General features: G+C 38.5%; 1 protein-coding gene across 1 annotated transcript in view; it reads left to right on the plus strand.

Annotated features, from left to right (window-relative positions):
• Positions 1 to 287: 287 nt before the first annotated feature.
• The window catches only part of LOC124158050 (serine/threonine-protein phosphatase 2A 65 kDa regulatory subunit A alpha isoform), a 39,140-nt gene continuing 11,432 nt past the window's right edge, over positions 288 to 27,995 (plus strand). The window contains exons 1-8 of the mRNA XM_046533216.1: positions 288 to 489; positions 788 to 979; positions 4,898 to 5,117; positions 5,653 to 5,813; positions 8,631 to 8,786; positions 22,265 to 22,372; positions 22,459 to 22,622; positions 27,733 to 27,850. Coding sequence (XP_046389172.1) covers positions 406 to 489; positions 788 to 979; positions 4,898 to 5,117; positions 5,653 to 5,813; positions 8,631 to 8,786; positions 22,265 to 22,372; positions 22,459 to 22,622; positions 27,733 to 27,850 — 1,203 coding nt within the window. The 5' untranslated portion in view covers positions 288 to 405. The remainder of the gene's footprint in view (positions 490 to 787; positions 980 to 4,897; positions 5,118 to 5,652; positions 5,814 to 8,630; positions 8,787 to 22,264; positions 22,373 to 22,458; positions 22,623 to 27,732; positions 27,851 to 27,995) is intronic.

Consider the following 27,995-nt stretch of genomic DNA (forward strand, 5'->3'; position numbering starts at 1 on the left):
TTGGAGCAAATCGGAGCACTGCAGCACACAATTTTTTGAAATTAATTCATATGCCCTATGCAAACACCATGTAAACAACAGACAGGTGGGAACCAAGATGATCAAACCGAAATGCACTATGGGAGCGTGACACGACCTGCCTTTTACCGACCTTGATTAGAGCTACGTATTGGTAGGCCCCCTAGTGACATCTTCGAGAAATTGCCATTGCGCATGCGTGGGAGAATTTAAATAAAATCGTTGGAAAAAGGAAAAATGTACCTATATTTTCTCCTTTCGGATTAAATTTAGGTTAGATTCTTTATTTTTTAGAAATAAAATAGGTCCCGCTATTCTACATGTTATTTTAGTGACAAATTTTCAACACCAGTGTGTAATCGACGCATCGATGTTAACAAGGACAAAATGGCTGCCAGCGATACCACCACCGATGACTCCTTGTATCCAATCGCCGTTTTGATTGACGAACTGAAGAATGACGATGTACAGGTAATGTTTTTTAGTAATTTAGGATTTGGTGGAATTAAAATTGTATGTAATCATATCAGTAGGTTAGGTATTTATGATTAAGCTTTGGTCATACGCCCCCTACCCTCGACGTTTTCGTAGACCATGTAGTGGATGAAATCACCGGTATTTGTTAATGTAAATGTTTGTCTGCTACTTTACGCTTAAATTTTTGCACTCTACTTGATCTATTTTACTTACTTTAAATCACGGCACCTTAATGTAGTTGAAGTTGATTTTTTCTCGATTGCTATGTATTGATTATTTTTGTTACTCATAGCTTCGACTGAATTCCATCAAAAAACTGTCAACGATAGCCCTAGCACTTGGTGTTGAAAGAACAAGAGGTGAGCTGATACATTTTCTTACGGAAACCATTTATGATGAAGATGAGGTTCTTTTGGGCTTGGCTGAACAACTTGGGGAATTCACACCCTTCGTTGGTGGCCCGGAATACGTTCACTGTTTGTTGGTAAGTTCAATTTTGGTCTAATTTGTTTTCTTTCGTGTAAATAAGTTTGTGTGTGTTAATATTTAGTCTCTAGTACAGTTAATTGCCGTCACGATGAAATGTTGTCAGCTGTCAACGTAAGCCTACTTACGTTGCTGAGCGGTTCCTAACTGGTCTTCTTGTTCTTCATAAGTTGTTGTTTGAAGAAACCATGTACTAATGTTATGTTGACGCCTATAATATCATATTCATGAATACGAGGGGGATTATAACAAGCATGTGGACGTAAGCTGCACATTTAGTGGTGCAACCTACGGGTACGCGCCATAGTCTCATGCATTGACATTTTTATTGTTCTTAAGTGAAGGTGAAAATTTTGGAGCCCAATGTAATGTGCGTGGAAAATTTCTACAACTGTCAGTCTGCACGCTCAGGTTGTTGTAATGTTTTGTTTATTCGACATCTTTTCTAAGACACTTATTGCTTACAAATATCTGATCGTACAAACTGCACGGAATTAATTTCAAGGTACTTGTGAGGAAGCGAGCGGAAGTCACCTCTTCGATGTCCGTTGTTTGTTATTAAGACTTTCACACTTTTTTGCGTTATCTACGAGGCGTTAAATTTTTTTGACGTATGCGTATGGGGATAGTGCAGTTAAAGTAGACGCATTTGATCCACAATTTAAGTTCATTAAGAACTCTTTTCTGGGGCCGTATTCTGTAACTCCAAACCGATCGGTGCGGCACCGATTCGTCGGGTGCGACGTCACACCGACTCCCGGTAAGAAGTCGTGCGATTCTGTACGAACCCGATCGGTGCGGCACCGACGTGAGGGCGAGAGATCGTCGGTAGCTTTACCGACAGCAAAAAGGTGTCGGTACGGCCACCGACTAGTGGGTTTCATGAACGGTGGGTGCGCATTGTACGTTTTATTTTGTTTTTACCTCATCACCGAGTAAATAATGAGGTTTGCTGCAATGTTATCTTTTTCTGCCCCTTCGAATAGGCCACTATAATTCACTGTGTCATCATCTATATTGATTACCTTGGCATAAATATGAGATATTGGTTAATAAACATGAGGTTTGCCACTATATAATGGCTTTCTCTCATTTATGTCACCACTTTCACTCGCTTGTAATAGGATTTCTTTCACTCTATCATCATTTATTTGCTCCTCTGACATAAAAAAGATATTTTTGATTAAATATGAGTTTTTCTGCAATGTTATCACTTTATCTCACTCTGAATAGGCAACTATTATTTCACTCAATCATCATTTGGCGTTTCTCTCGGCATAGAAATAAGATCTTTTTATTTAAGTATGAAGTTTGCCGCAACGGTATCAGTTTCTTTCATTTGTAACAGGCAACTATATTTCATTTCATCGTCAGCCATTGATTCCCTTGACGATAAAAGAAGATATTTGTTAATAAGGATGAGGTTTACCGCAATATTATCATTTTCTCTCACTTGGAATGCGCAGCTTATACATATGTATTTCACCCAATAACAATTTATTTACTTCCTCGTCATTACACTTCTTTTAATTACACCCAGCTCCATATTTTTATAACAATTTCCTAACTCGTTCCTCTAGTATGACATTTACATTTGCTTTTGAATCCTACGTTCACGTTCCATGGTATGTTATTTTCGTCTGCTACGGTGCCAATGGCATAACCTTCTGTTGATAACATTTAGACGGAACTTACTTAATGACAACTATATAACCAAATCATGAATAAATAGCAATATACGGAACCAATATTTAAAAAAAGAAACTACGATCTCAAGGATAGTTTCAATAATTCATTCCAGCAACAACAATCTCCATCACATACAAACTTTATTGTGATGTTGTAATATTGTTTCCTTCGATTCTGTAGGTACAGCATTACTACCACACATTATATAAGCATTGTTAACAACTTATCCAATATCGTTTATCTTAATCTAGCATTAAGTCGTAATTTCCGCAAATAAAAAGATTGAGAATGACGACAACAAACTGTGCCAATGAGTCTTCACTTGTTTTTACCCTTCTTTCATTGGTGGAGACACGTGAAACTTCGGATATATTCGAATTTTCCCTGTTTGGGAAGGAAGGGGAACCGTACCGACTGGTTTGAAACCGACGACCTTACAGAATCGCTGAAAGTGTCGTCGTCGGTGCGGAATCCGTTTGTCGGTACGGTTTGATGTCCAGTCGGTGGGCTTGAAAGGGAAACCGACCGGTGCGGCACCGACGAAATACAGAATACGGCCCCTGATTCGCCATTGATGGATTTTAACAATTTCACTGCTTCTGGCCGGCAATAACACCGTTGGAATCATATCACCCTCAGATCTACGAGGGATATTTTGATAAAGATTTCCTGGAGTCGTTGGGGCAGTGTATCCCTTGCGTATCAGATGGGAAAGCAATTTGATTTGGGCCAAGGAACACAAGTGCCCAATTGCTCCATACATATTGTTCATAGTAGCATTATTTTCATCACTGTGCAAAACATGTCATTTGATCTTGTTAGGAAGATAGGTCCTTAACCAATTAACAGTAGCATACATGGTTACTCTCTGTTGCCATATTCTATAAAAGCTATTCAACATTCATTCTATAAGTTACAATGCAATTTTTAACACATTCCTTAATTTGGTAGTGTATAATTTACATAATGAGTTGTGAAATATGATGCCTGAATGCCTTTACTATCTTAATTTATTTTCATCTGATCTTCATGCTTGGTAAGCCTGTATTAGCATTAGCTCTGGTATGAACTGAGCATAGTATATTTGCCATGAGTACATACCCGGCCATCTAATTATGGCAGAAAACTATACACTGAAATTGATATAGGAGATGATTTTGGTAGGATATACCTATTAAATCGAGAAAAGGTTGGTAGTATGTTGACATAGTGTTTGTTTCAATTTTGGTGAATTGTTGTAGTCTCTGAAGCAAGTTGGAATTAAAAGAAATCTGCGTCACTTGTTGCTGTTTAAAAGAAACGGCTAAAAGTTGATAAATGTTCTGAAATGTTAGGTGAGCTCTGCCTCTTGAAAATTGAGATTGGAAAGAAACTAACTTCATTGAATCAATTCAACGGTATTCTCTTCAGAACTGGCAATTATCAAATCAGTCAACCATCAATTATCAGATGAAGTAAGACGAAATTATGAAGAGAGATATGAAATTTTTATTTAGGCATTTGAAATTATCTACATTGTACTGCTCAAAATTTTAAGGCAATAGGAGTATAATTTGAGCAAATCATATTTATACATTTGAAGAAGGGGTGGGAGAGGATTTAAAAAGTTTGAGGAAGGGTTGGAAATAAAAGCTTGGTTGGGAGGCAGTGAGAAAATGGAATCCTGAAGAGATAGAGAAAAACCAGAGATAGGAATCTAGTAATACCCATGTAGCAGTAGAAGAGGGATATGGGAAGGCCTAATGGTGAAGAATGGAATGGGTGGGGTGAAAGAAAGGCATGAATGTCATTAGAAAGGGAGAATTGTTGGAGTTGTAGGCAAGGAGACAGTGGGGGAGAAAAGTCCATGAAATGGCAGCTGGGAAAGGAGTGAGAATTGAAGTGACGGGAGTTCAGGAGAGGGCTATTGCAGGCAGGAAAATGGTCAACACGAGATTGAGGGAGTGGGAGGGTGGACTGGAAAAAACATTGTGGAGGTTGGAGTAGGTTAAAGACATACCAAAATTGTTTCCTTTTTTTTCTTGGTATTTATGGCTTATGATTATGCATGCTTCATCTTGTACTCACTTGCTCAATAATGCAGATTTGTCTTATGATATGAAATCATCCCTTTATCTATTAAATTATCTATTAAGGCTTTATCTATTAAGGTTTGACATTTTAGGTTTTCACAGCGTCAACCTTTTTGTGGGTAATATTTGGTAATATTTTTCTGCTCTTATCTCAGCCCCCACTGGAGTCACTTGCCACTGTCGAAGAAACTGTTGTGAGAGATAAGGCTGTGGAATCATTGAGAGCTATCGCTGCAGAGCACAGCCCCCAGGACTTGGAAACCCATTTTGTTCCGTTGGTTTTGAGGCTAGCATGCGGTGACTGGTTCACGTCCCGAACTTCAGCGTGTGGTCTATTCAGTGTCTGCTATCCAAGAGTTAACCCTAGTGTCAAAGGTATCGAGAATAGAACTATATAGTTTTATCATAGTTTTTTGTATGGTCAAGCTCAAGAGTTATCTTACTGCGTCAAATTATTGTAATGCATAAGTAATGAAAGTTCCTCTTTAAGGAAATAAATAGGAAACCTCAGGCTGTCTGCTTTGATTGAAAATGAGAACCTGTTAAGGTTATACCATTGAGGATGCCTTGAAGGATTGGCTGTATTTGATTTTATGATGACGTTCAATAATATCTTACTTGGCTTAGCATGTACAGTATTTAAAAAATGCTTTTTCATGCATTTTCTTGTTTTCTATTCTCATATGAGCATTTTATGCATGTTATTTCCCTTCTAAAGTAAAGAATGCTCCTTATTAATGTTTGAAGCATTTATGAATGGCCCTTATTTGTTGTAAAGTGTGGAATGACAGATTGAAAAAAATTGAATGTCACAGCTATGAATTTCCCATCTGCAATGTTCTGACAATAATTTGAAGATTAGGTTATGTCTCAAACACTTATGATATTCTATGTTTTTGTTTTATTTTAGCTGAGCTTCGAGCCCACTTTCGTCAGCTTTGTCAAGATGATACGCCAATGGCTCGACGTGCGGCAGCCATGAAACTTGGAGAATTTGCCAAAGTCGTTGAAGTGGAGTACCTGAAGACAGAGTTGATTCCCATGTTCGTAAATTTAGCCCAAGATGAGCAGGTAAGGTTGTCAGCTACTTCATTCTTAAGTAGAAAAGTTTTAAGGTTACAGACAACTTGGATTATTTCTCTCTTTGTTCTTATTTAGGCTATGATTTTACATGCTTTGATTTTATGCAGTACTCATGTTTTGGTTCTCCCAACTTATAAAATCAAGGTTTCACTTTAAACTATTCATGTGCCATCTATTGCTTTCCCAAGATACATTGGAAGCTTGGTTAAATGAGTGCTTAAAATCCCTGGAAAACTGCTTGTTGTCTGGGCTGCTCAATGTAATCAAAAGTGAAGACGTAGCTCCTCTATTCTCGTATTCAACTTAACTGACAGCTTTCCTTTCATTTTGGCACTATTTCACGAAGTTATATTATCTGCCTTTTTGCCTTAGCTTGTTTATTTGTACATAATTTTGAAAGTAAAATGTCGCCAGACTATTATTGCCCTTGTTTCCACAAAACCATGCATCCGTGGCTGCACGTCATTCAATGTGTAATAACGTGATCCTGGATCTAGTATTGTCCAGGATTGTTGATAGTATCAAATGGCTGTGCAACGGCTGAAACCAATTTCTAGGTGCTATGTCAAACTCGTAGTCTTTGTAGCTAGGCGTGGTCCCATGAGCACAGAGAGCAACTGCACCATCTGCAGCATTCGCTATTAGCTATTAGCATAGAGTTCGGGTGCATTGCCTCGGTGAGCTCTGGACATTGCTCCCTATTGATGACAGGCGTGTGCAGACTAGTTAGGGGCACTGTGCGAGTTCAAATGTGCGACTCAGCAGATGGAGCTGTGAGGCGAGTGTGTCTTATTTGGTGAGTTCTCCCTCCCCTCCACAGTTTGGGGAAGGAAGGAACAGAAAGGATTGGAGGAGACGGGGTGCAAATTTACGGCAGATGGACCGTCGGATATTCGACGTTCCACTGAGCTTCAATGCAAAAAAAAATCATTTTGACACACCCCCGGTTCAAGTTTCTTTGTATCCAATTGTGTTTAGTTATGCGTGCTCCTTTCATTGCCCTTCTTGACTGATGGGCAACAGCTGTAATCAATACTGAGCGATTTTTGTTGAATCTAGCTGCTACCTACCTTCCTTCGGCACCAGGGTGAAGGGTATCAATAAGGGAGCCCATGACATGAGAAATTCTGGCCAAAATGTAAGCTATACATTTCCCATGGTTATACTGTCGCTACTCAGCACTCAGTTTGAACACACCATCAAGAGTGGTCGTGATTCACATTTAGACTTTTTTATCACAGTTACAGCGTTAAAGATTTAAATATGAATTGAAGGAAAGGAATTTTAAAATGTCGAAAACCTAGTGTTAGAGGGAGAGTGAATTCGGATCAGAAGGATTTTATGTGAAAGACAAAGTATTACTGTGCAAATTTTGCATTAAAAGACTTGAATCAGATCGACTTGAAGCACATCAGTGAGCGATACACATAAACGTGCAAAAGAAACGGGACCCGCGAAACAGCTGCTATCATTTGAACAGACAGATATTCATTCTAAAAAAGAGAAGGAGAAAGGGGACTTTGTTTTCGCTACTACTGAGGCATTTTTAAATGCTGGAATTAGTGTAGAGAAACTTGATAATCCAAAAATTTGGAAATGGCTTTCAAAGTACATACATGAAGGGTAGTAGGGATTTGCAGTCTGCCAATCGTATTAGCCAAGATTAGGTACAACCCGATTTAGGGAAAAAGAAGTAGGAAGAGCTTAAATATTGTGTTAGTGGTCTAAACTAATACAATGAAACTGAAAATAAATTTCAGTACTATTGGTCAATTTTTGCTCTTGTCTTCCTCACAAAGACAAATAATAAAGTGAAGTGTTCACGGTGCACCTTTTCTTGCTCACTCTATAATATTGATGCTTGAACTATTCGATACATCTGGAACCAATGTAACTTGAACCATTTCCTTCATTTGGTTTCATCAGAAATTTTGTACAATCGAAGTTGTATTAAATGTTATATAAAATGCTTAAAAAAAGTGTAAGCAATCAAGTAACATGGACGAAAAAATGATAAAACACCTTCGAAAAGTGCAAAAAATATAACATTTTAATAGCATCGCCAACAATTTCTATAACACCGAAATCACATAATTTTAAAACGAATTTTAGCAAAAAATAAAACCACTTTCACGGACCTCTAGTTATAGGCTTTTTGACGATACAATTCCAATCACTAGTTATGACATGATTCTTGATGTATGCAGAATTCACTATAACAAACTTGCACTGTAGTTAGCGTCTGCTCAGTGGTTCATCACCCTCAAGAGATATCTGTTGTAATACCAATCTTATACCGCGGAAGGAACTTTTTTGCCTCGTTATATCCAATTTATTTTACATGTAAAACATATGCTGTTTGGCAGATCATTAATATCACATGCTATCGCAGGAAGCCTCCTTTGCTGTAAAGGGCTTCCACTGTACCATTGTTAACCAGCAATATAAGAGTTCTGATAATCATGAATTAATCTGTAATTATGATCTCAATTAGCTCAGTTATTTTTAAAATGTAAGGTAGCACTTCTCTTTTTTGTGCTGTGGGAAATGGTTCTTCATTTGAAGAAGACTGGTATGATGGGTAAGGCTCTTGGCATGCCCTTCTCGTGTGAGCATTTCAAATATCCTTACCTAAATATTAGACTTTGTAGTCTTGACCATTGAAATAATGGGGAAGGAAGTCTGATCAAGGAAGCACTTTCACCTAATTAATCACTTTTAATGCACCTAATATCTACTCTCCCAATCTTATCTAATTTCCAAGTCCAAAAATGAACTTCTATAGCTATGTTTCTGTTATTTTAGGACTCTGTGAGACTTCTGGTTGTTGATGCATGCGTGAGCATTGCGTCTCTTCTGCAGCAAGAGGATGTGGAACAACTTGTCATGCCAACCCTCAGGCAGTGCGTGGAGGACAAGTCATGGAGGGTTCGCTACATGGTGGCGGATAAGTTTACCGAGGTAAATTTTAGTTTATTTATAATATTGATCCTTCAGAGTATCCACTGCAAACCTTGAAATACATGGATGATTCTGGAATCTTAGAAACCAGGAGTCATTTGTGATTTTCTGATCCAAGTCTTGAATTTTTACCATTTCTGTATTGCCACCAATCTTAAGTTGAGGTTTTTCCCCCCTCCCAACCTTGGCAGAAGAGAGGACTCATTTTACAATCAGATGCAAAATTCTCCACTTCCGTTGCGTGACCTCTGTCAAACCCCTCGCAGCTGAGGTTGTGCATTGTTTGATGCGTTAACCCAGTCTCCAGAGGCAATGCAGTATTTACCACACAGTTTCCCCATGCACATACAGTTTCCAATATTCCAGGCGCACACTCCTATGCAGTCCAAGGTAAACCTCCACATAGGAAACCTGGAAGGGTGGGTTGGTGTTCCTGTTGACAATTAGATTTCCTTCCTAGGCAAAAGAGTGTATTCTTCCTCTTTTGAATGGCATCTGATCAGCCTTTATCCATGTGTAAACTTGAGCTTTTTGTCTTCATAGTGAATGAAGGAATTGCTTATCTAGCCCAAGGACATTCTCCTCCCACTCTGGACTTCTTTCCTCTGAAATAATCATTTTATGGCATGGTGGGTTTAAATAGCCTTTCGCCCTTACAGCTTTAAAACTCCCTGCTATTATTTTCCTGTAAAAACTCCTTGACCTTGCCTGTCATGATGATTCATAACATTCCAGCCAGGGATTCATGGCCATAGATAAATATGTAGTCGTTGGCCCAATAGAAATCCATTAGTCCTTATTTAGATCCCTAGTATTTATTGAATTTTTCCTGCTGAATTCTTGTTTAACCATGGTAAGCATCAGGCCCTCTACATAATCACATTCATGGAGTGAAAATTACGTTTTGCTGCATGCAATGGTAACTATGAGTGATGAAGATGGAAAAATTGTATTCATTATTTTGGAAGGTTCAACTGTTACCATAACGAGAATGGTTAAATGGACCCTTTCCCCATTTTGCATCATTTCTAAAATCACATACATAAAAAAAGTAGTGCTTCCACTTTATTTCTTTTGAATTATTCGCCACTTTCATGCCTTGGACACATTCATTGCCTTTCAAGGATCACTAATCCATTGGGAAACATCTGCCCTCAACTTGAGTAATTGCTTCTCCAAAGCAATCGTTGTTTGCCCAGAGATTTTAGAATTCAAGGACATATTGTAAATGAATGAAAAAGCTTCGTCTTTTGATCTTTGCATTCTCTTCGGGCTTTCACCGCGTCCGTGGGTTTTGGCGACAACAGTTTTGCTGACGTTGCAACATAACAACTATATTGCAGTCAGCATCTGCAGAAGGATGTTTAAGAGTCTCCCTTTCTGAGCGGATTGGGAGACTTGATACGGATTCTACATCACTTACTATCGGCCAGGCAATCTGTGTGTTTCAGACTTGCTTCCTATCGACTCAAGGATGACTTTCCGATAGGATAGAAGTGATAGAAGTCGAGTGGGCTAGAGGTGCTGAAAAGTCATTCCGGTTGCGAATGGTGATATGTTATAATGCTGTTTTTTATTAAATATTTGGCTCTTATAAAATAATACCACTTTATTTCATGAGTGCTGATATATGTGGATATTCTGATAAGAGTAATATAGGTGTAAGTGACTTTAATTATCTTGTAAATTTGACAATAAATGTGCAGACTGTATCACTGTAGGTGCAAGTTCGTTTGCATTGTTATTTGGACAAGTAATTTGGCAAAAAGAACGTGAAACAAGTTGGAATGCATGGCGTAATGACTTACAAATATGTAGGTAGCATAATGCATTGAATACGTGTCCGTGGGTTTGGAAGGAAACGATTTGTCTAATTTGATTTGATTGTGTGCGTGCCTTGGTATCATAGTTACATCGAAATTAGACGTGGTTATGTACCTAATTCAGTTGATTCCATGGTGTACGTTCTAAATATTCGTTTTAATATGAAATATTAGTTCAAGCATAACGGGAATAGCCATGGTAACAACTATACGGAAGCACCCTCACACCATCTTGTCATCTATAGTCGACTACAAATTTCGACGCTCGACCAAGAAGCGATGGTGGCATCATTTGAATCTCGTGGGTTAAGGCACTAGGCTATGAAGCAAAGGTTAAGAGTTCAATTCCTTTTTGCAGTGATTATTTTTTTTCTCTGTTGAATTATATAACACTGAAATATAATTTAGAAGATATATTTAAAGGTGCAACAATTGTAACTGTTTGTCAGTTTCATACCAAATAAAATGGTGTTATAAAAATAACTGAGTACGTGCTAAACAGATAACAAATTAGCCACATTATTTTGCGTTATTTTAATGTACATAATTCGAGCCATTACTTTTAATGGACACTATTCAACCTAATTTAATCACTGTATTTCCTTCCAGCGTACCTCCACTTTCACGGAAAATTTGTAAGGTGTTACGGCATATCATGAAGGCCATAATATCATTTATGATGGTCAATATTCATATTTAATTGAGATACTGAATGAAAATATGACAATTTGGTTAAACGATTGAGTAAGTAAACCATATGTTGTTGGAAAAAATGATGGATTTCGCAACTACCTGTAGTTTAGTTCTTACAATACACGAACTTAACAATCAACTATGCTCCCACGAGAATGAAAGAACAAACTCATTCAAAATTTTCCTTCATTCCCGTAATTTGCTCTAAACGAAAGGGTATTACTTTTAAAAAACTACAGACGGACAATTCTTAAATAATTTACCCCTCAACAACGTCAATTATGTGACCATGTATCAATTAGCACTTATGCATGCCCGTATATATCTTTCGCCTCCCTTGTGAAGTGTCAAACCTTGCGGGAGGTTATTTTCGCTGCTCACTTGTCTCTTGAAAATTGTGACGTTTTCTCGTTTACCATTTAAGATGACTGTTGAAGTCATACCAATAGCAGAATGCTTTCCGATAGCATGTGTGAAATGTACGGAAGACGAGCGTAGGATAGGTTCCCGATCGACTCCGACTGAATCAGTTTCCGACACTGCCAATCCTATGAGACTCTGAAACACCCTGCAGGTCACCTTCGACCTCGAGACGCTGACTGCAATGTCAGCGAAACTGTTTTCGCTAAAACCCAACGGACGCGGTGAAAACCCGAAGAGAATGCAGAGATCATCTGATCAACGCTGCGAAAACCTTAGAACCTACAGCTTTGTCTTTTGTAGTTTAGCAGACATAATTGATCCATAGTGTGGGCATTGAACTTGGTAACAATGTTTCTTTTGATATTGTTAGGAGTACGACTTTGCTCTATTTTAACATATCCCTTTGTCGGGATCATGATTTTACTCCTTGATAATGAAAACTGTTCAATAAAGTTGTTGCTGTGAATGAGTCAACTGCATTTAAGTAAATGGGGCAGTGCCTTGATATTTTGGCTCTTCTAAGACTGTAAGCTCAAGAGAAAAATAAGCCTATGGCCTCTGTCATTAGAGAGGAAGGTGGTATTGAGACTTGTTTCCCAATCTAACTCCATCTTGACCGCATCACAAAACACTTTAAACCTGTAACCACAATCCTAATACCGGTGAGCACTGTGGTTATTATTTTTACCAATTTGTTACCAGAAAACGAATGATGTAAATGACTACAAAGACATGAGCTGATTGGAAATACAGTAGAACTTGTTTAGTACGTTTCTGAAGGGACCATAATAAATGAACCAGGAAAACGTGCTAACGAGGAAAGTAAATAATAGCAGTCGGGGTAATTGCAAGCTGTGGAAAAGTCGTCATAATTACAATTACTATCGGTAGTTTTTGTAGGATCACCTTCCTGAATTCTTTTCACCTTTAAAATCAAGAAAATGAGTGCTACATTGATAAGCAATGCCATGTGAATAAAAATCACAATGTTTCATAGACTTCCCGAAGGCAATTATATGAGAACGGTGTCTATATCCCGTGATTTATCCTATATATATTTATACAAAGAGGACAAGTTTAGCTTAGTCATTTCTTCTTTCTCAAAGCATACTCGGAGAATATAACAACAACCCTGAGTATGTCAACTGGTTGTTTTTAAATATCATAAAAATTGGACAAAATTATATTAACCTTCAATTACAGCAACAGCCGTACACATTCGGTTCTGGAATGAAACCATATCGATTGTTATATCGATTAATAGTACGCGAGATTATTAGATTACGATGTAATTACAAGAAGATTTTATATTATACAGTTGAAATTTACTTTAAAAAATTTGTCTAATGTCGTCTGCTTTCATGCCGAGATCAAGTATTTTTAAGCTAACCTTCGCGTGGAGATCCAGAGCATTGTCTGCTCCTGCAGCAGTAGTCAAGTAAATACGCACGCACTCCATAGCCTCGACGTCGAGTTTATGGAGTACGTGCAGTACTGCTTTAGATAAAGTGGGAATTGGATAAGACTCATTTCTTTATCATGATAACTCATGCAATAGCAACAATTGCCCACTCGCAAAATTTGTGTGCAGTGGGCACTCCAGAGGCAATAGAAGGTGAGGAGCTCGGGGTGGGGAAAATTGGGGCTTCTCATTGGCTGCAGTTTAGTTAGTCAGACATTCGTGAGAAATTGCCGCATTTTATTATTCATCATGTTACAAGAATTGAGAAATGCGTTTGGATAAATCACGGTCGAAGAAAGAGATGTGGAATGTAAGATTGTCAATGGCTAATAATAATAAATTAAATCATGAATTCGGAGGTTTACGACCCTTAAGAAGATACTAGAGAACAAATTGCAGGTTGCGTCACAGCAAGCAATTGAGCGTACAGGCATCCCCCGAGTTACGTAAGAGATGCGTTCCGGCAGACTCTGCGTAAGTCGAACTTTACGTAAGTCGAACCTTAGTGTTAGTGCCTCAGAGATTGCAATCGGCGCGGTTAAATTCTCAGCAGAGAAATGCCCGGTAAATTCTCGGTGAAGTTTCATTCAATTCACTGCGATATTCATCAACTCTACCGCGTATTCTTACGTTATTAGATACAAAATCGATAAACATTAATATAGTTTGAGAGTTGCATCTCAAGCATTGCCAATCAAAATGCGTAATTTTATTCCCAGAGTTGACCGATCACATGGATTCGGGAAAGTACGGTATCTCAACGCTACATTACTAAACTGAATACACCCATGTCTCGTATAGCGCAAGGGATGCGTTCCTTGGGGTCTTTGCGCTATACGAATTTGCGTTATACGAGAGCGTTTTAACACTGGGAAGATAGGGATGCGTTCCTGGTAGCATAGGTCTTGGGTATTGAATTTCCTCTAAAACATATATATTCCCATAAATAGCCTTAGAAAAAATTATTTATATAAATGTTTATAGTTTAAAACATCTTTAAAGATAGTATGCACGCATTTGAAGACTTTTATTCACGTTAAAAAAAATTCTTACGTGCTTTTGAAATTCCCTCCTGTCGTGCGGGTGGGCTAACATCTGCTATCTCAGGGGTTCGTAATGCATTGCCGGCAGTTGACGATTTTTCAAACCAGTCTAAAAACAACTATTGTGTCACCCAGGCCCTTTTGTCGCTCATCGAAATGACAGGCAAATGCTACTTTGAATGCCATTTCATAGCTAGCGGAGTTTATGAATGATAAATCACTTTAATTTGAAGTCCTCCGAGTCATTAGCAGCTACGTGAAACAGTCTTTAAATGCCTTGAAACCTGAACCGGGTTTCCCTTCCCTTAAAATGAATGAACGAGAATGCATTCTTTTCCAAAAGAATATCGTCTCGTCAACACTAAAAACTAGTTGAGGGGGAAAGGAGCCACTTTCAATCACAGCTTGGAGTTCATCAGAAAATGTTGTGGTGACTGCGCTATCAACACTTGCAGATTCACCTGATATCGCCGCACTGAAAATACCTGCTTGCCGTTTAAATTCTGGAACCAACCGGAGCATTCACTAAATATCTCGGAGCGATTACCACTCTCGTCTTTTTGTACTGATTCACTGTGAACTTTCCGTATGTGTAGACCGCTTGGTTGAAGTTGGTGCGGCTGAGGTCTCTGATGTTTTAACTTAGTCTTTATTCAGAATAAGGCATCGTGCGTTTAAACTTCCACGCAATATCGCTTTGACGTTCTCCATTTTCAAAGCAATTGACCTATATCAATTTCTCTTCTAGGTTTATGGTTTTTCTTGCTAAATTCTTGATTTTTCTACCCGCATTCGAATTTTTTTGCCATTTTCTCTTGGTTTTTACTCTGCATGGCTCTATCGAATTCACCTTCTACTGCTGAACTGTATTCTTGAGACGCAGAGGGCCTATGACTGCGGGGAGGGAACGAAGCCATTGTGTTTGAGATTCTATAGCGGACCCTCTTATATGTTGATGCTATTCATGCGCAACTCGGCCACCGCTCCATTTCTCCCCCGTGAATACCGATGACCTTGAAGGCTTTAGCGTAGACCCTCTACCTGGAAGTCAATCGCCCGATAACCTATGACGGCAAAAATTACGTCTCAACCAGTATTGCTTAAAAAAAAACTCATTACCACTAGCCCCACGCTTAATTAATGATCAAAATTAACTCATTCTGTTAAGGAGACGAGATAAATTACTTCGGTAAGCCGGCTATCTGGACCCAATGACAAGTAATACTTTTGGCCATTGCACAGCAATGGATTTCGATTAATGTATAAACAAAAAAGAAGACTTGAGGCAAGCAATAATATTAATATGCGTAAAATGATAAAAATTTCGTGTGTACTTAGCGCAAGTTCACGTTTTATCACGAGAGCGTTTAAGATTTTTGATTAGGCTACACTGCGTTGCAATGTTTCCCCGAGGAACGAATTTGCGCTATATCGAAATTGCACTAATCGAAATTGCGCTATACGAGACATGGGTGTACTTAAATTGATTCATTATGTTATGGTGCGATTTAAGGGCCCAAAGAATGCATCGTCTACCTACCTTTAATCATAATATCTTCTGCCTTTTATATACAGTGGAACTTGGTTAGTACGTTTCTGAAGGGACCACTAAAAATGAACGTACTAACCAGGAAAACGTACTAACGAGGAAAGTAAATAGTAGCAGTCGGGGTTATTGCAATCAGTGAAAAAGTCGTCATAATTACAATTACTATCGGTAGTTCTCATAGGATCGCCTTCCTGAACTCTTTTCACATTTAAAATCAAGAAAATGAGCGCTACATTGGAAAACAATACCATGTGAATAAAAATCGCAATTTTTCATAGATTTCCGAAGACGATTCCATGATTACGGCGTCTAACTCCCGTGATTTATCCTATATATATTTACAGAACGAGGACGAGTGAAGCTCAGACAAGTCATTTTTCTTTCTCACAGCGTACTCGGAGAATATAACAACAACCCGGAGTAAGTCAACTGGTTTTTTAAACATCATAAAAATTGGGCAAAATTATATTGACTTTCAAATTACGGCAACAGCCGTAGACATTCGCTTCTGGAATGATACCATTTCGATTGTAAAATCGATCGATATATCGACTGATGACACGCAAGATTATTAGATTACGACGTAATTACAAGAAAATTTTATATTAGACAGTTGAAATATACTTTCAAAATTTGTCTAATGTCGTCTGCTTTCGTTCCGAGATCAAGTATTTTTAAGCTAAGCTTCGCGTGGAGATCCAGAGGACCGTCTGCTCCCGCAACAGTAGTCAAGTAAATAAGCACGACGTCGAGTTTATGGAGCAGTACTGCTTTAGATAATGTGGGAATTGTCTAATACCGTTAAGACTCATTTCTTCATCATGATAACTCGTGCAATAGCAACAATTGCCCACTCACGAACTTTGTGCGCAGCAATGGGCACTCCCAAGCGCTCCAAAGGCAACAGAAGGTGAGGAGCTCGGGGTGGGGAAAATTGGGGCTTCTTATTGGCTGTAGTTTTTCGTAGTCAGACATTCCCGAAAAATGGGCGCATTTTATTTTTCATCACGTCACAAGAATTCAGAAATGCATTTGGATAAATTACGGTAGAAGAAAGAGATGTGGAATGAATGGAAGAATGTTAATGGCTAATAATAATAAATTAAATCATGAATTCAGACGTATGCGACCCTTAAGAAGACACTAGAGAACGAATTGCGGGTTGCGTCACGGCAAGCAATTGAGCGTACTAACCAGGAAAGCGCAATTTTTTCAAACGTACTAACCAAATTCTTTTACCTGTATTTTGTTCGGATGGTACCGGGACCGAGGGAAATCGCCGTACTAAGGAGGAAAACGTACTAAGGAGGAACGTACTAACCAAGTTCCACTGTATTAGGTTGATCGATGAATCTGGTGGCTTCACTGCCACAGTTAATACACGTAGTAGGAGTGTCTAGGATTACGAGCAAATAACACACCAAAAAATGCCAGTATATTACTACATTAGATACATTCACACGCACATACACTCAATCTTTCATGCACGGAAACATACTTCCATTCTCTCATGTCTCAATAAAATAACGTGAAAATATCATCATTTGAATATTTACTTCGCTGGAAACATCGATGAGTATTTCCAAAGCACGAAGCTAATTAAAAGTGAGCTTTTTATTCAGCCAACTCCGTCATTAACATGCAACAAAGTTAGTGGGGAAAATCTTTCAATGACGCAATATTCATTTACAGTTGCACACAATATGAGAGAACAAGATAATGCAGCTTACTAAAATTTTCCGCCAGAAACATGTAAACAATTATGCAATTAATATCATGTGTCAACTTTTTCTTAACTTTTTCGCGGCCTTCATTGCCAACACTCAAAATTTCAATGCCGTTACGTGGGTACTAAACAATTCTTTTCTACAATAAAGATTTGTGCTTGAACTTCATTTTCTTTTAATTCCACAGATGGAAATGTCCAATCCTAAGGGTACAATTTTTAAATACAGTAAAACCCCTTATTTACACTTTTCTAGGGACCCAAGAAAAAAAGTGTAAATTGCGGGAAAATGCAAATCGTGGGAAATAGAGAATTTTCACTTTTATTCATATACTGGCTTTGGAAATGTTAATTTTTTAATTGTTCACTAAGCATTATGCCATAACACTGTTTCCCTCTGAAGCACAGTGTTTTTGCTGGCAGCAAAAATTAAAAAATAATCCTGATTTGTCTGCAATGAAAACATCTTTTGGGCTGTAACCTTCCAGAACTCTAATATATTCTGATTCTTTCCACTGAGTTGCTGTCTCTATGTTAACATCTTTGCTTTCACCACTCACCATCTTATATACAAGACTGTACCTATTTTTGAATCTGCCCAACCAACCATTATAGATGCCGTGGAATCTTCGATTCCCAATCTTGTGGGAAAATACTTTTTTCTCAAGGGCCTTTGGTCCTGTTTACACGATACATTAACATGTACGAGTTAATTTCTGCTTGCATGAATGATTTTTGTGGACCGGAACGGGATATGTATGAATGTAGACAGGGGCAGATCCAGGATTTTTTTCTGGGAGGGGCACTAGAGGGCCTGACAGGCAAAATATCTTGTCTTAATTGAGATTAAAAACAAGATATAACAAAGACTTTACAAAATTCTCTTTATTTTTATATCAAATTTATTCTTATTGAATTAAATGATTGAGCCTCCTTGAGTAATACACAAAACAAAGCGAACATAATGATGACCATCAGGGGCAGATCCAGGATTTCTTTCTGGGGGGCACAAGCAATGCCGTATCCAGGATTTTGATCTGGAGTGGGGGGGGGGGGGGCACAATGATACCACGTTATACAAAACGAACGCAATGATAACCGGACCGTATTAAAAATCTTGCATATTTTTAAGTCTGGGGAGGCACGTGCCCCCCCCCCATATATCCTCCTATGATAACCGTATTCAAATTTTATCTCTTTTTTTAAGCATGTGGGGGGGCACGTCCCCATCCCCTAAATCCGACTATGAATGCATGAACCAAATTTGAACAGGTTCTATTTTCTGTTCGTGCATATACGCACAAGTTGGGTGAATACACGGTGCATTTTCGTGTTCATAATTTAGACATTAACTTGTACGGGTTAATGTACTATGTAAACAGGCCTTTAGATGACACCATTTGCTGGGACATTTGATGATCTTGCACCTAAAAACTACTCTTTTAGAATTCGTTCTATTTATTCTTACCTGGAATTCTTCTCATATATTCTCTTTTTTGATAAATGTCCGCACTGGTTTGCATATTTTACAATGGCATCGCGATTTTTCACCACGGTATTGAATGTTGAGACTGGGAATCCGAACGGATTGCCAAGTCCCAACATTCGAGTCGCCAGCGTTTGAATCGATGCGGGTTCCGGTGTGGGAATCAACTATCTCTATAATTTTCATTTTCTCGTCAATTAAAAATGTCCGTTTTTCACCTCGAATTTCCATTTTCAAGCCGGATCAATTCTATTTCCCGTACGAGTTGAGGGTAACTCGAGTTGCCGATCGGCAACACACGAGTATCTGACCTATACTCCTCCGCGATCAAGTGCGTGGTACAAACTGTCATGGGACTTCATAATTTTTTAAATTTACAATAGTTTGCGATACACTGCTATTTGAATGGGATAATTCAAGTTTAAATAAGTTTTTCAAAAGTATTTAATTAACCCATAATTGCTACGCAACTGTTGAATGAAGTCAGCGCAAATGATCCCAGATGTCGGTCAAGTTATATAGTTCTGGCATTTATCACGTCTGGTTCCCTTGCAAACTCTCGTATCAAATTATCGACTACATGATTATTGTCAACATTCCTTCAGGAGTTCTTGCATTATAATTAATACATAGCTCGATTGCTCAATACACCTACTTTCATATCGTGAATCTTTTCGCCGCTGACAGAAAACGAGAGGACGTAGTTCAACTTTCCGACGTTAGTGGCGTTCTGTCCCGCCACATTCAAATTCTTCCCGAAAATAGTTCTCATTACGTCTTTCTCTCTTAGATTTTTAAATAAAAATGCGCGAAAGGAAGCCAAAAGACAGTTTTAAGGGCTGATATGCGCGAGTAATTGTTTTACTACGCAAAAAAATTGTTTTTAGTCGGCACGTCGTGATGCACATGGTGGGAAAACGAAAAAAACACGGCGTAAATACAGGGTTCTATTTACATTGGAGAGATAGGAAATATGACAGGACCCAGAAAAAAACTTGCAATTTGCGGGAAAACGTAAATTCCGATAACGCAAATACGGGGTTTTACTGTAGTTGAAAGTCTGAGTTCGGGTGTGCATACTGTATAACAAGTTTTATCGTGCAGGAATGAGCGCAACCACATCCATCGCTAGAACCGCGAATTTTCACGTTGATTGCTGACTTGGGATTTATAAGCGATTTTTCTACAGAAATTAATGAAAATTCCTTCAAGGAATGACAAAAATAGGTCACTTTGTTATTTTTAGCACGTAAAAAACTCGATAAAAATTCGATATTTTTTCTACCATGGGATGTACGAGCGAATATCTACTACTTCGCGCTCGCGTTCGTAAATTAACGTAATCATTTGAAATACGGTTATCGCTTACGTAAGTTCGGATTTACGTGAGTCGAGACATATGTAACTCGGGGGATGCCTGTACTAACCAAATAGTTTTACCTGTATTTTGTTCGGATGGTACTGGGACCGAGAGAAATCATCGTACTAAGGAGGAACGTACTAGCCAAGTTCCACTGTATTACTTCAGTTGTCGTAAGCTGCAGGAAAATGTTTTTTTGCTTATCTCTATGTTGTGTACCATAAATGTGGTTTTAAATATTGTAAGATGTCCATTGTGAAAAAAGTATATTTAAGATATTCTGAATTATTAGTAATTAGTATAATTGAGGACCCTAGACGCCAAGGGTGATAAGTGCTTTTTTTTATTTTTGGAGATAAGTCCAGATAATTGTTGGCGGGGTGCACAATATTGTTGTGGCAAAGGGATACTTTAGGGCTTGTTTAGATTAAGTGATTTATCTCTTTGTTACAACAATGTTGTGTACCCCACCAAATATTATCTAAAAAATTACGCTTATTCCCTTTGGCTTCTAAGGCCCTCAATGTTATTTGAATCATTGGGTCCTATTGGAACCTACCGTAGTAAGTAATAATCATAATATTGTAACGATACACGCCTGCTTATCGTGCATCGTCGTTGATCAAAGATTATGATCTAAGTTCTTAAAGTTACGTGGATCCTGCAGCTCGTGGTCAATATGGGAACTCAGAATAAGGACGCAGCTTTGAATGCAATGGCGCAGCAAGGAGATAAAGGACCTCGTACACAGCGTTTGAATATCATACACATTTATTAAACAAAAAAGTGAACAATTTAATTCTTAAACACTAATGAGAGATGGAGTGATGCGGACTTAGGCGAGACATAAATGACATACATATCACTGCTAAAACGAAACAAATATGCCAAAAATGATGAATACGCAAGAAGCAAGAGGAAAGAAATTTTACACGTAATATACCACATTTCAAGAATGGACTTGGCACGGGCACTCGTTATCTTTCTCAAATTGCGACCAAATCCACCAAACTTCATTTTAAGACAGGTTTAGATAAAGTCGTTGCTTTACTTTAAGTATAACAGGCTCCACGTTCTGTTTTATCAAAATGAATCTGACATCGATCCTAATGGAATGACGAGAATGGGAGAAACGTGATACAATGGAGACGGTCTTTGGACTGGGAAAGAATGACGTGAGTTTATCTGTGAGACCACTAGGTTATTATGACGACACACATGCACACTGGGGACTTTCTTCGAGGGCATATGGGCTGGCTGGAGCGGGGGAGGAGCGGGATTATTTCCCTGTCCCGGGAGAGGGTTTAGAGTACATTAGTCTCAAATGGCGGGTCCGAATCCTGGTTGCTGCATCACGATCCGTCAACCGCGGGGAACTGCATCCCGTGGATCCTAGGACGTTGTCTTGATGCGGCGAGGACACTTTCCCGTTCCTCGCCTGCACTCTGCGCTCTCCTCTCCGGCACGCCTTCTCCGTTGGTTCGTTCCCCGACCTCCGAGATGCCGTATGCCCGTCTGCAGCAGCTTTGTTCTTTCTGCACCCCCTCAGCATGTTCACCGTGTCACCTCTGGTCTCCGTCACCTGACCCACACTTGGTCAGTCTCTGCCCAACCTTTCCGCTGGAGATTATTCTCACACTCTTTAGCGGAATGTCTCCTGCTTTCTGCGGAATCCCCCAAGTTCACCCAATACCGGGCCTTATATATCCATTTGAACGTAACAAAAGACATACTAAATGATACCAGACGAGAAAAAGAGGTCGCTCATTACTTGCTACGATCGTGCGCAAACTTGAACAGGGAAAAGGGCAGGACACGAACGCGGAATGAGCCGTGACGAGGCTTTTCGTCACAGTATGTATATGGTTTATGTATTAATGTTGTGTAATACATTTATATTTTTTAATCCCCAGCTCCAAAAAGCCGTTGGTCCAGAGATTACCAAAAATGACCTCGTTCCAGCTTTCCAGTCTTTGTTGAAGGATTGTGAAGCAGAAGTCAGAGCTGCTGCCGCAAACAAGGTTGGTTTGGTATTCTGGGAAGATGTTTGTATTTTTTTTATTTAAAAGCTAATGGAAATTTAAAATGTGTAAATTATATATTTCAGGTCAAAAAGTTCTGCCAAAATCTAGATCCATACCAGCAGGAAAGTATTATTATGACTAGCATTTTGCCATGTGTAAAGGAGCTTGTCTCTGATGCTAATCAACATGTCAAATCTGCCCTAGCATCGGTCATTATGGGGTTGAGTCCAATTTTAGGAAAGGCCAAGTAAGTAATTCTGAGTATGACTAGAGCCTATTCTCTTGGTTTTTATTTTCATGTCTTTCAATTTTTTCTCTGTGGAGAATCAGAACTATCCAGCATCCTTTCTATTCGTACTGTTGCCTGTTACACGGTGTAAATTTTTTATTGTTGTCTCTTTTCCATATTTGGCTTGTTGGTAATTGATGTGATCCATCGTCAACAATTCTCCGATTAACACTTTTTTTAGATTAGCACTGTTTGTCACCAGTACTACAGCAGACTTCCCATTATCTGGCTGTGGTTTATCCGTGTTGCGGCTTATTCATGCATGAGTTTTACACTTTTTCGATGTTTTCCACGATCTTCATAAAAAAATTAAAATGATGTAAAAGCACTAGGGTATTTGCATTATAATGCAAGGCTACGCCAGACTTATTATTTCTATTAGAATTACCTTAGTAAAATGGAATTATTTTATGTACTAGCTGACGAGGAATGTTTCAAGTACTTGGACGTCTGCTGTAGCAGTGCTGACTATGATCAGCCGCAAGAAAAAAAATCTTGATTTCTTTTTGAAGATTCTTCATTGTTTAATCAAACCTAACTTAAGAAAATGTCATTTATGATCTTTAATTGTATATTTCATATCGCATAATCGCAATTATTGCTGCGGCCTCACATGCAGTTAAATACGGCCCAAGGGAACCGGATATTTTGTTGTACTCGGGCATGTTTATGCTGCTAAGTTAAGGTCAAACTGGAAGTGAAGGCAGCGGGGGAAAATGGAACTAGAGATAGCATGAGTCATAGCCGGGCACTGGCCTGCGTAGACAATTTTCCATAAGTCCTGGTTTCTTATAACTGCTGCTGCGCCATGGCGTGATTGCGTGCCCGCTGCCTTCACGGGAGTTCCGTGTTTCTGTTTTCCAAGCCTCACGGTGCACGATCGGCATCCTGCACAAGTTGTCCACGATGCAACTGCATCCTGCACCAGTTGCATCGTGGACAACTTGTGCAAGACGGGATAACGTGGCGTGGTGCCTGATAATGTAGTCTGCAACGTCACACAGAGATTTTGAAGCATTCGTGCATTAGGCTCTCCGACTTTTCTCATCAGCATTTCTGTTATTAGGTCAAGTGCACCGGAAGATCTCATACACAGGCTTGCCTTACGTTGTAAGGGGTTGGGAACGTGGGAACAATAGGAAATTCTGACATTAGAGAGGAATGACGATGTGAGGCAAGGAATACGGCAGGTGTACGGCAGAGAATCTCCTTACAGTAATAACTTTTGTTTGGGAAAACTATGATAAGGGGTGAAAATAACATTTTTTGTTTTCATGGAACAAAACAAGTTCGATAGAAATCTTATTTGAATTATTTAGTTACCATACTACCCATATTTTTAAATCTGAAAAATTCAAGTGTCATTCGAATGGCTGGAATTGTAACTCTGATGATGACCCTCCACTAAATGTGTGAAAATTTGACCATTTTGGTTCGGGATTCCAAAATTTTTGTTTTGAAGAGGCTATTCTATTCCTGAAATTGGTGGTCATCATGATGATCTTCTATTTACTGTGCATTCCTTGGAAGATGGGAAATTTACTTTTTTTCCTAATTTATGCCCTTTATTCTCTTAACCCGTTACCTGTTTCTGACGTAATATTTCGCGACATAGAATTGCAGACGCTCTGTTTTTGACGTAATATTTCGTTCCGGTGCAGTCTTTCCTATTCGTCGTGTTTTTGACGTTTTATTTCGTTCGCTATGCCGTGACTGCATGCTACTGCCATCTATAGGGTCTCTCTTGTACTATCAGCTCATAGTTCAGTCGGTTTAGGACATACTGATACTATTTCCCTTCCTAAAGTGAACAGAAGAATACCGTATTTACTTTTTCATCAGTTCTGAAAGCATGGCTGGCCCTAGTAAACGTAAACTGTGTAAGGAGTCAATACTTTCGTTATTAGATGATGCAAGTGATGAGGAATATGCAATAGATTATTCCGAAAATGATTCTGAGAGTGATACCTCAGTCAGTGATTCAGAATGTTTGGAAGTTGACGCCTTTGAAGAAGCTCTTCAGGATCAAGGAGAACAGCCAATATTTCGAAATCCAAAGGACTTTTACAGTGGAGTGATCGTGTATCGTGCATTTCAAAATACCAGTTTTCAGGAAAACCTGGAGTGAACGTACAGGTGAAAGCTGCGAATGACTCTCTCGAGTTGTTCGAGTTATTTTTTGATGAGCAACTGGTGGAAATGATTGCAACTGAAACAAACAGGTATGCTGAACAACAACTCTCCAATAAAATATTATTGAAATATTCAAGATTGCGTAAATGGAGAAACACATCTTCAGCTGAAATCAGGATTTTGTTAGCCTATTTCCTGATGATGGGCATCATTTGGAAACCTGAAATGAGTTCTTATTATACTCGTAAATCTTTATTTGAAACCCCATCTTTTCGAAAAATTATGTCTTATAATAGGTTAGTATTGTTGTTGAAGTTTTTGGATTTTGTGGATAATTTGAATGTTCCTCCAGGTCTAAACAAAAAATTGTTCAAAATACAACCGGTGTTTGAATATGTGAATCAAAAGTTCAGTGAAGTGTATACCCCAAATCAAAATTTGACTATAGATGAAAGTCTGATGTTGTGGAAAGGAAATTTAGGTTTTGTGCAGTTCATTAGAATCAAAAGGGCTAGGTTTGGCATAAAAACCTATGTCCTCTCTGAATCAGACTCAGGGTATATTTGGAATATGACTGTATACTGCGGAAAGGACACTGACTTGGTAGCTAGAGAAAATGTAGGGCATGCAACAAATGTCGTGATGACAGTTGCTGAAAAGCTATTAGGAAAAGGGTACTCCATATATATGGACAACTTTTATTCAAGCCCAGAACTTTTCCTATTGTTGAAGGAAAAACAGACTGTTGCGGAACCGTCCGCAAAAATATAATAGGTCTTCCAAAAGATGTTGTGGGGAGGAAGTTGAAGAAAGGAGAGATGGAGGTCAGATATGCTGATGATTCCCTGATGGTCATGAAATGGAAAGATAGAAGGGATGTTATGATGCTCAGCACATTTCACAAAGGGGATGAATCAGTAAATGTAGTAAGGAGAGGAAAAGAGGTGGTAATTCCAAAATCAATCGATGATTATAACAAAAACATGGTAGGAGTGGACAAATATTAGAAAGGAGTCCCGATACCATTGCAAAGATTGTAATATAGGGTTGTGTGCCGCACCTTGCTTCAAGGTATACCATACACAAAAAAACTATTAAAACTATATAACGATCAATTTGACTAATTGTAAAATTTTTCTAAATATCCCTTTTTGTTTGATTAAAAAATTCTAATAAATAAAGGAGTTGTACTGCTTTTCCTGAAACTTGACTTTCAGCCATTTAAATACCACCAGAATTAAAGCAAGGGGCGATAGCAAAGGAAATTGAATTGAAACAGTTAAGGGGTTAAGGCCACTATATTCGGTGAATGATCACGTGATCATTCACAGGATCATGCGAGCAAAATAGAACATGTTCTAATTTTCGCTGAATGATCATGTGCGTGACGGTTCATTAGCAAATTTTTCCGTTATACACTGTAAGTGATTTCATTCGTTTGATCATTCAGCATGATCATTCATCGTGTATAGCGGCCTTTAGAAATTAGGGAGTCAATGGAAACAAAACCATTTGACCTATGAATCTGCCGAAGTAAGAATGCTCTCTGATTTATCAATTCAAATGATTCTATGGAGTGATTTGAAGATTCGTGGGCTCTGTTGCTGTCGAGTGCTACCCTCATTATTACGAAGTTCACAGGACCTAAAAGCTGGAGTTTTATAACAACAAAGTTTGTATGAACGTGTCTTTTAGGAATAATTGTTAAAAAACATACTTTGTCGAAATTTCTTGTCTCTTCAATATCCTGTTCTTATAGTCGCGCTGGAGAATAGCTTCAGAGTAATGTGTATGATATGCACGATTAAATTATGTGTAAATATATAAAAGCAAGAACATTCGTTTGGTTTTTATCAATAGGAGAATGCGGCATGACATAGTAGAGAGTTGAAATCTTCCCGAATACAATAAGTCCTCTGTATACGAACGAACATATAAAAATTCCAAGGCGGTGTTGGTAAGTTGATAAAACTCTGCAAGGAATCGAAACATGTGGTTATCCTGCAGAATACAACTCGGCATTACATTTGTGCATTAACTCATAATTGTGACAAAATGATCTAGCTGCACGTGCGACATGGCTTTGGCTGAAAAAAAATGGCTATCCGCAGGAAGGGAGAATGGGCAAAATGCTGAACAGTTCATTACTTCACAACGGATTAAGTGACACTTTGTTCAGAGTATGCCCAAAGTGCAAGTTCCTCGATGCCACATCGGCCTTCTCCAAAGGCACCAAATTTGAAATTTTGAGCACGCTTGAATTTTTCGATTGGTCATATCTCTGAAAGTTCATAAATCAAATGTTCGTAAGAAGAGGACTTCATGTATGTCCAATTTACGAGTGGTAATGAGTGGGTCACCATGATTCCACAGGAATGAAGCCTATATGAATATGATGATGTGTGCACTCTGAAGTATCTCCAACTGAGAAAAGAATCATAATTGACACTCTTGGGCACAGAGCACATGGAGAACTTGAAAGTAGTGCAATGATTATAATGTAGCATAGCGTTTAACCTCCTAAATGCTGTTGCTTATTAGTGGAACTTCGTAATAAAGTTCTTTTTTTTTAAACTTCGGGACTGCGACTGAGGTTTTTAATTTCGTAAGTACGTGTCTTTTGCAATAGATTGGGTTGGCCTTTTCATCGGGACCGATGATTTGCTTGGTAATAACTTGGTTAGTATTAATGAGAGACTACTGTATCTGTCTCAGTCCTTAAAAGAAAGTCTCCTGCTTTTATGGCTACGTATTGATAAAGAAATATGAATTGAAAGTAATATGTCGTTTGAGTGAGCAAGCCTTTAAAACTTGGTACAACCTTGAAATAGCCTTGCAAAGAAATTGAAATTAAGTTATCAAAGTTGTTGACAAGTAGTCTAGCATTTGTATGCGTATGTAAATGAACTTCTTCATCCATGTACTTCTGTTTCAGTACCATCGAACATCTGCTTCCCCTTTTCCTGTCCCAGCTTAAAGATGAGTGCCCAGAAGTTCGACTTAATATTATTTCTAACCTTGACTGCGTCAATGAAGTCATTGGAATCCAACAAGTGAGTTTCGTTTTTACATTCTATTTGTAAGTTGCAATGCTGAATGAAGTTTTAAGATTTAAAAAGTTTAAGATATTTTTCATTTTGTAGAAATGTTTTGATTGAAACTTCATGAATATGCAGCTTGTGAAATGTGCAGTTTTGG

Source organism: Ischnura elegans, chromosome 4 (assembly GCF_921293095.1).
Source record: "Ischnura elegans chromosome 4, ioIscEleg1.1, whole genome shotgun sequence".
In the NCBI taxonomy this organism is placed as follows: Eukaryota; Metazoa; Arthropoda; class Insecta; order Odonata; family Coenagrionidae; genus Ischnura; species Ischnura elegans.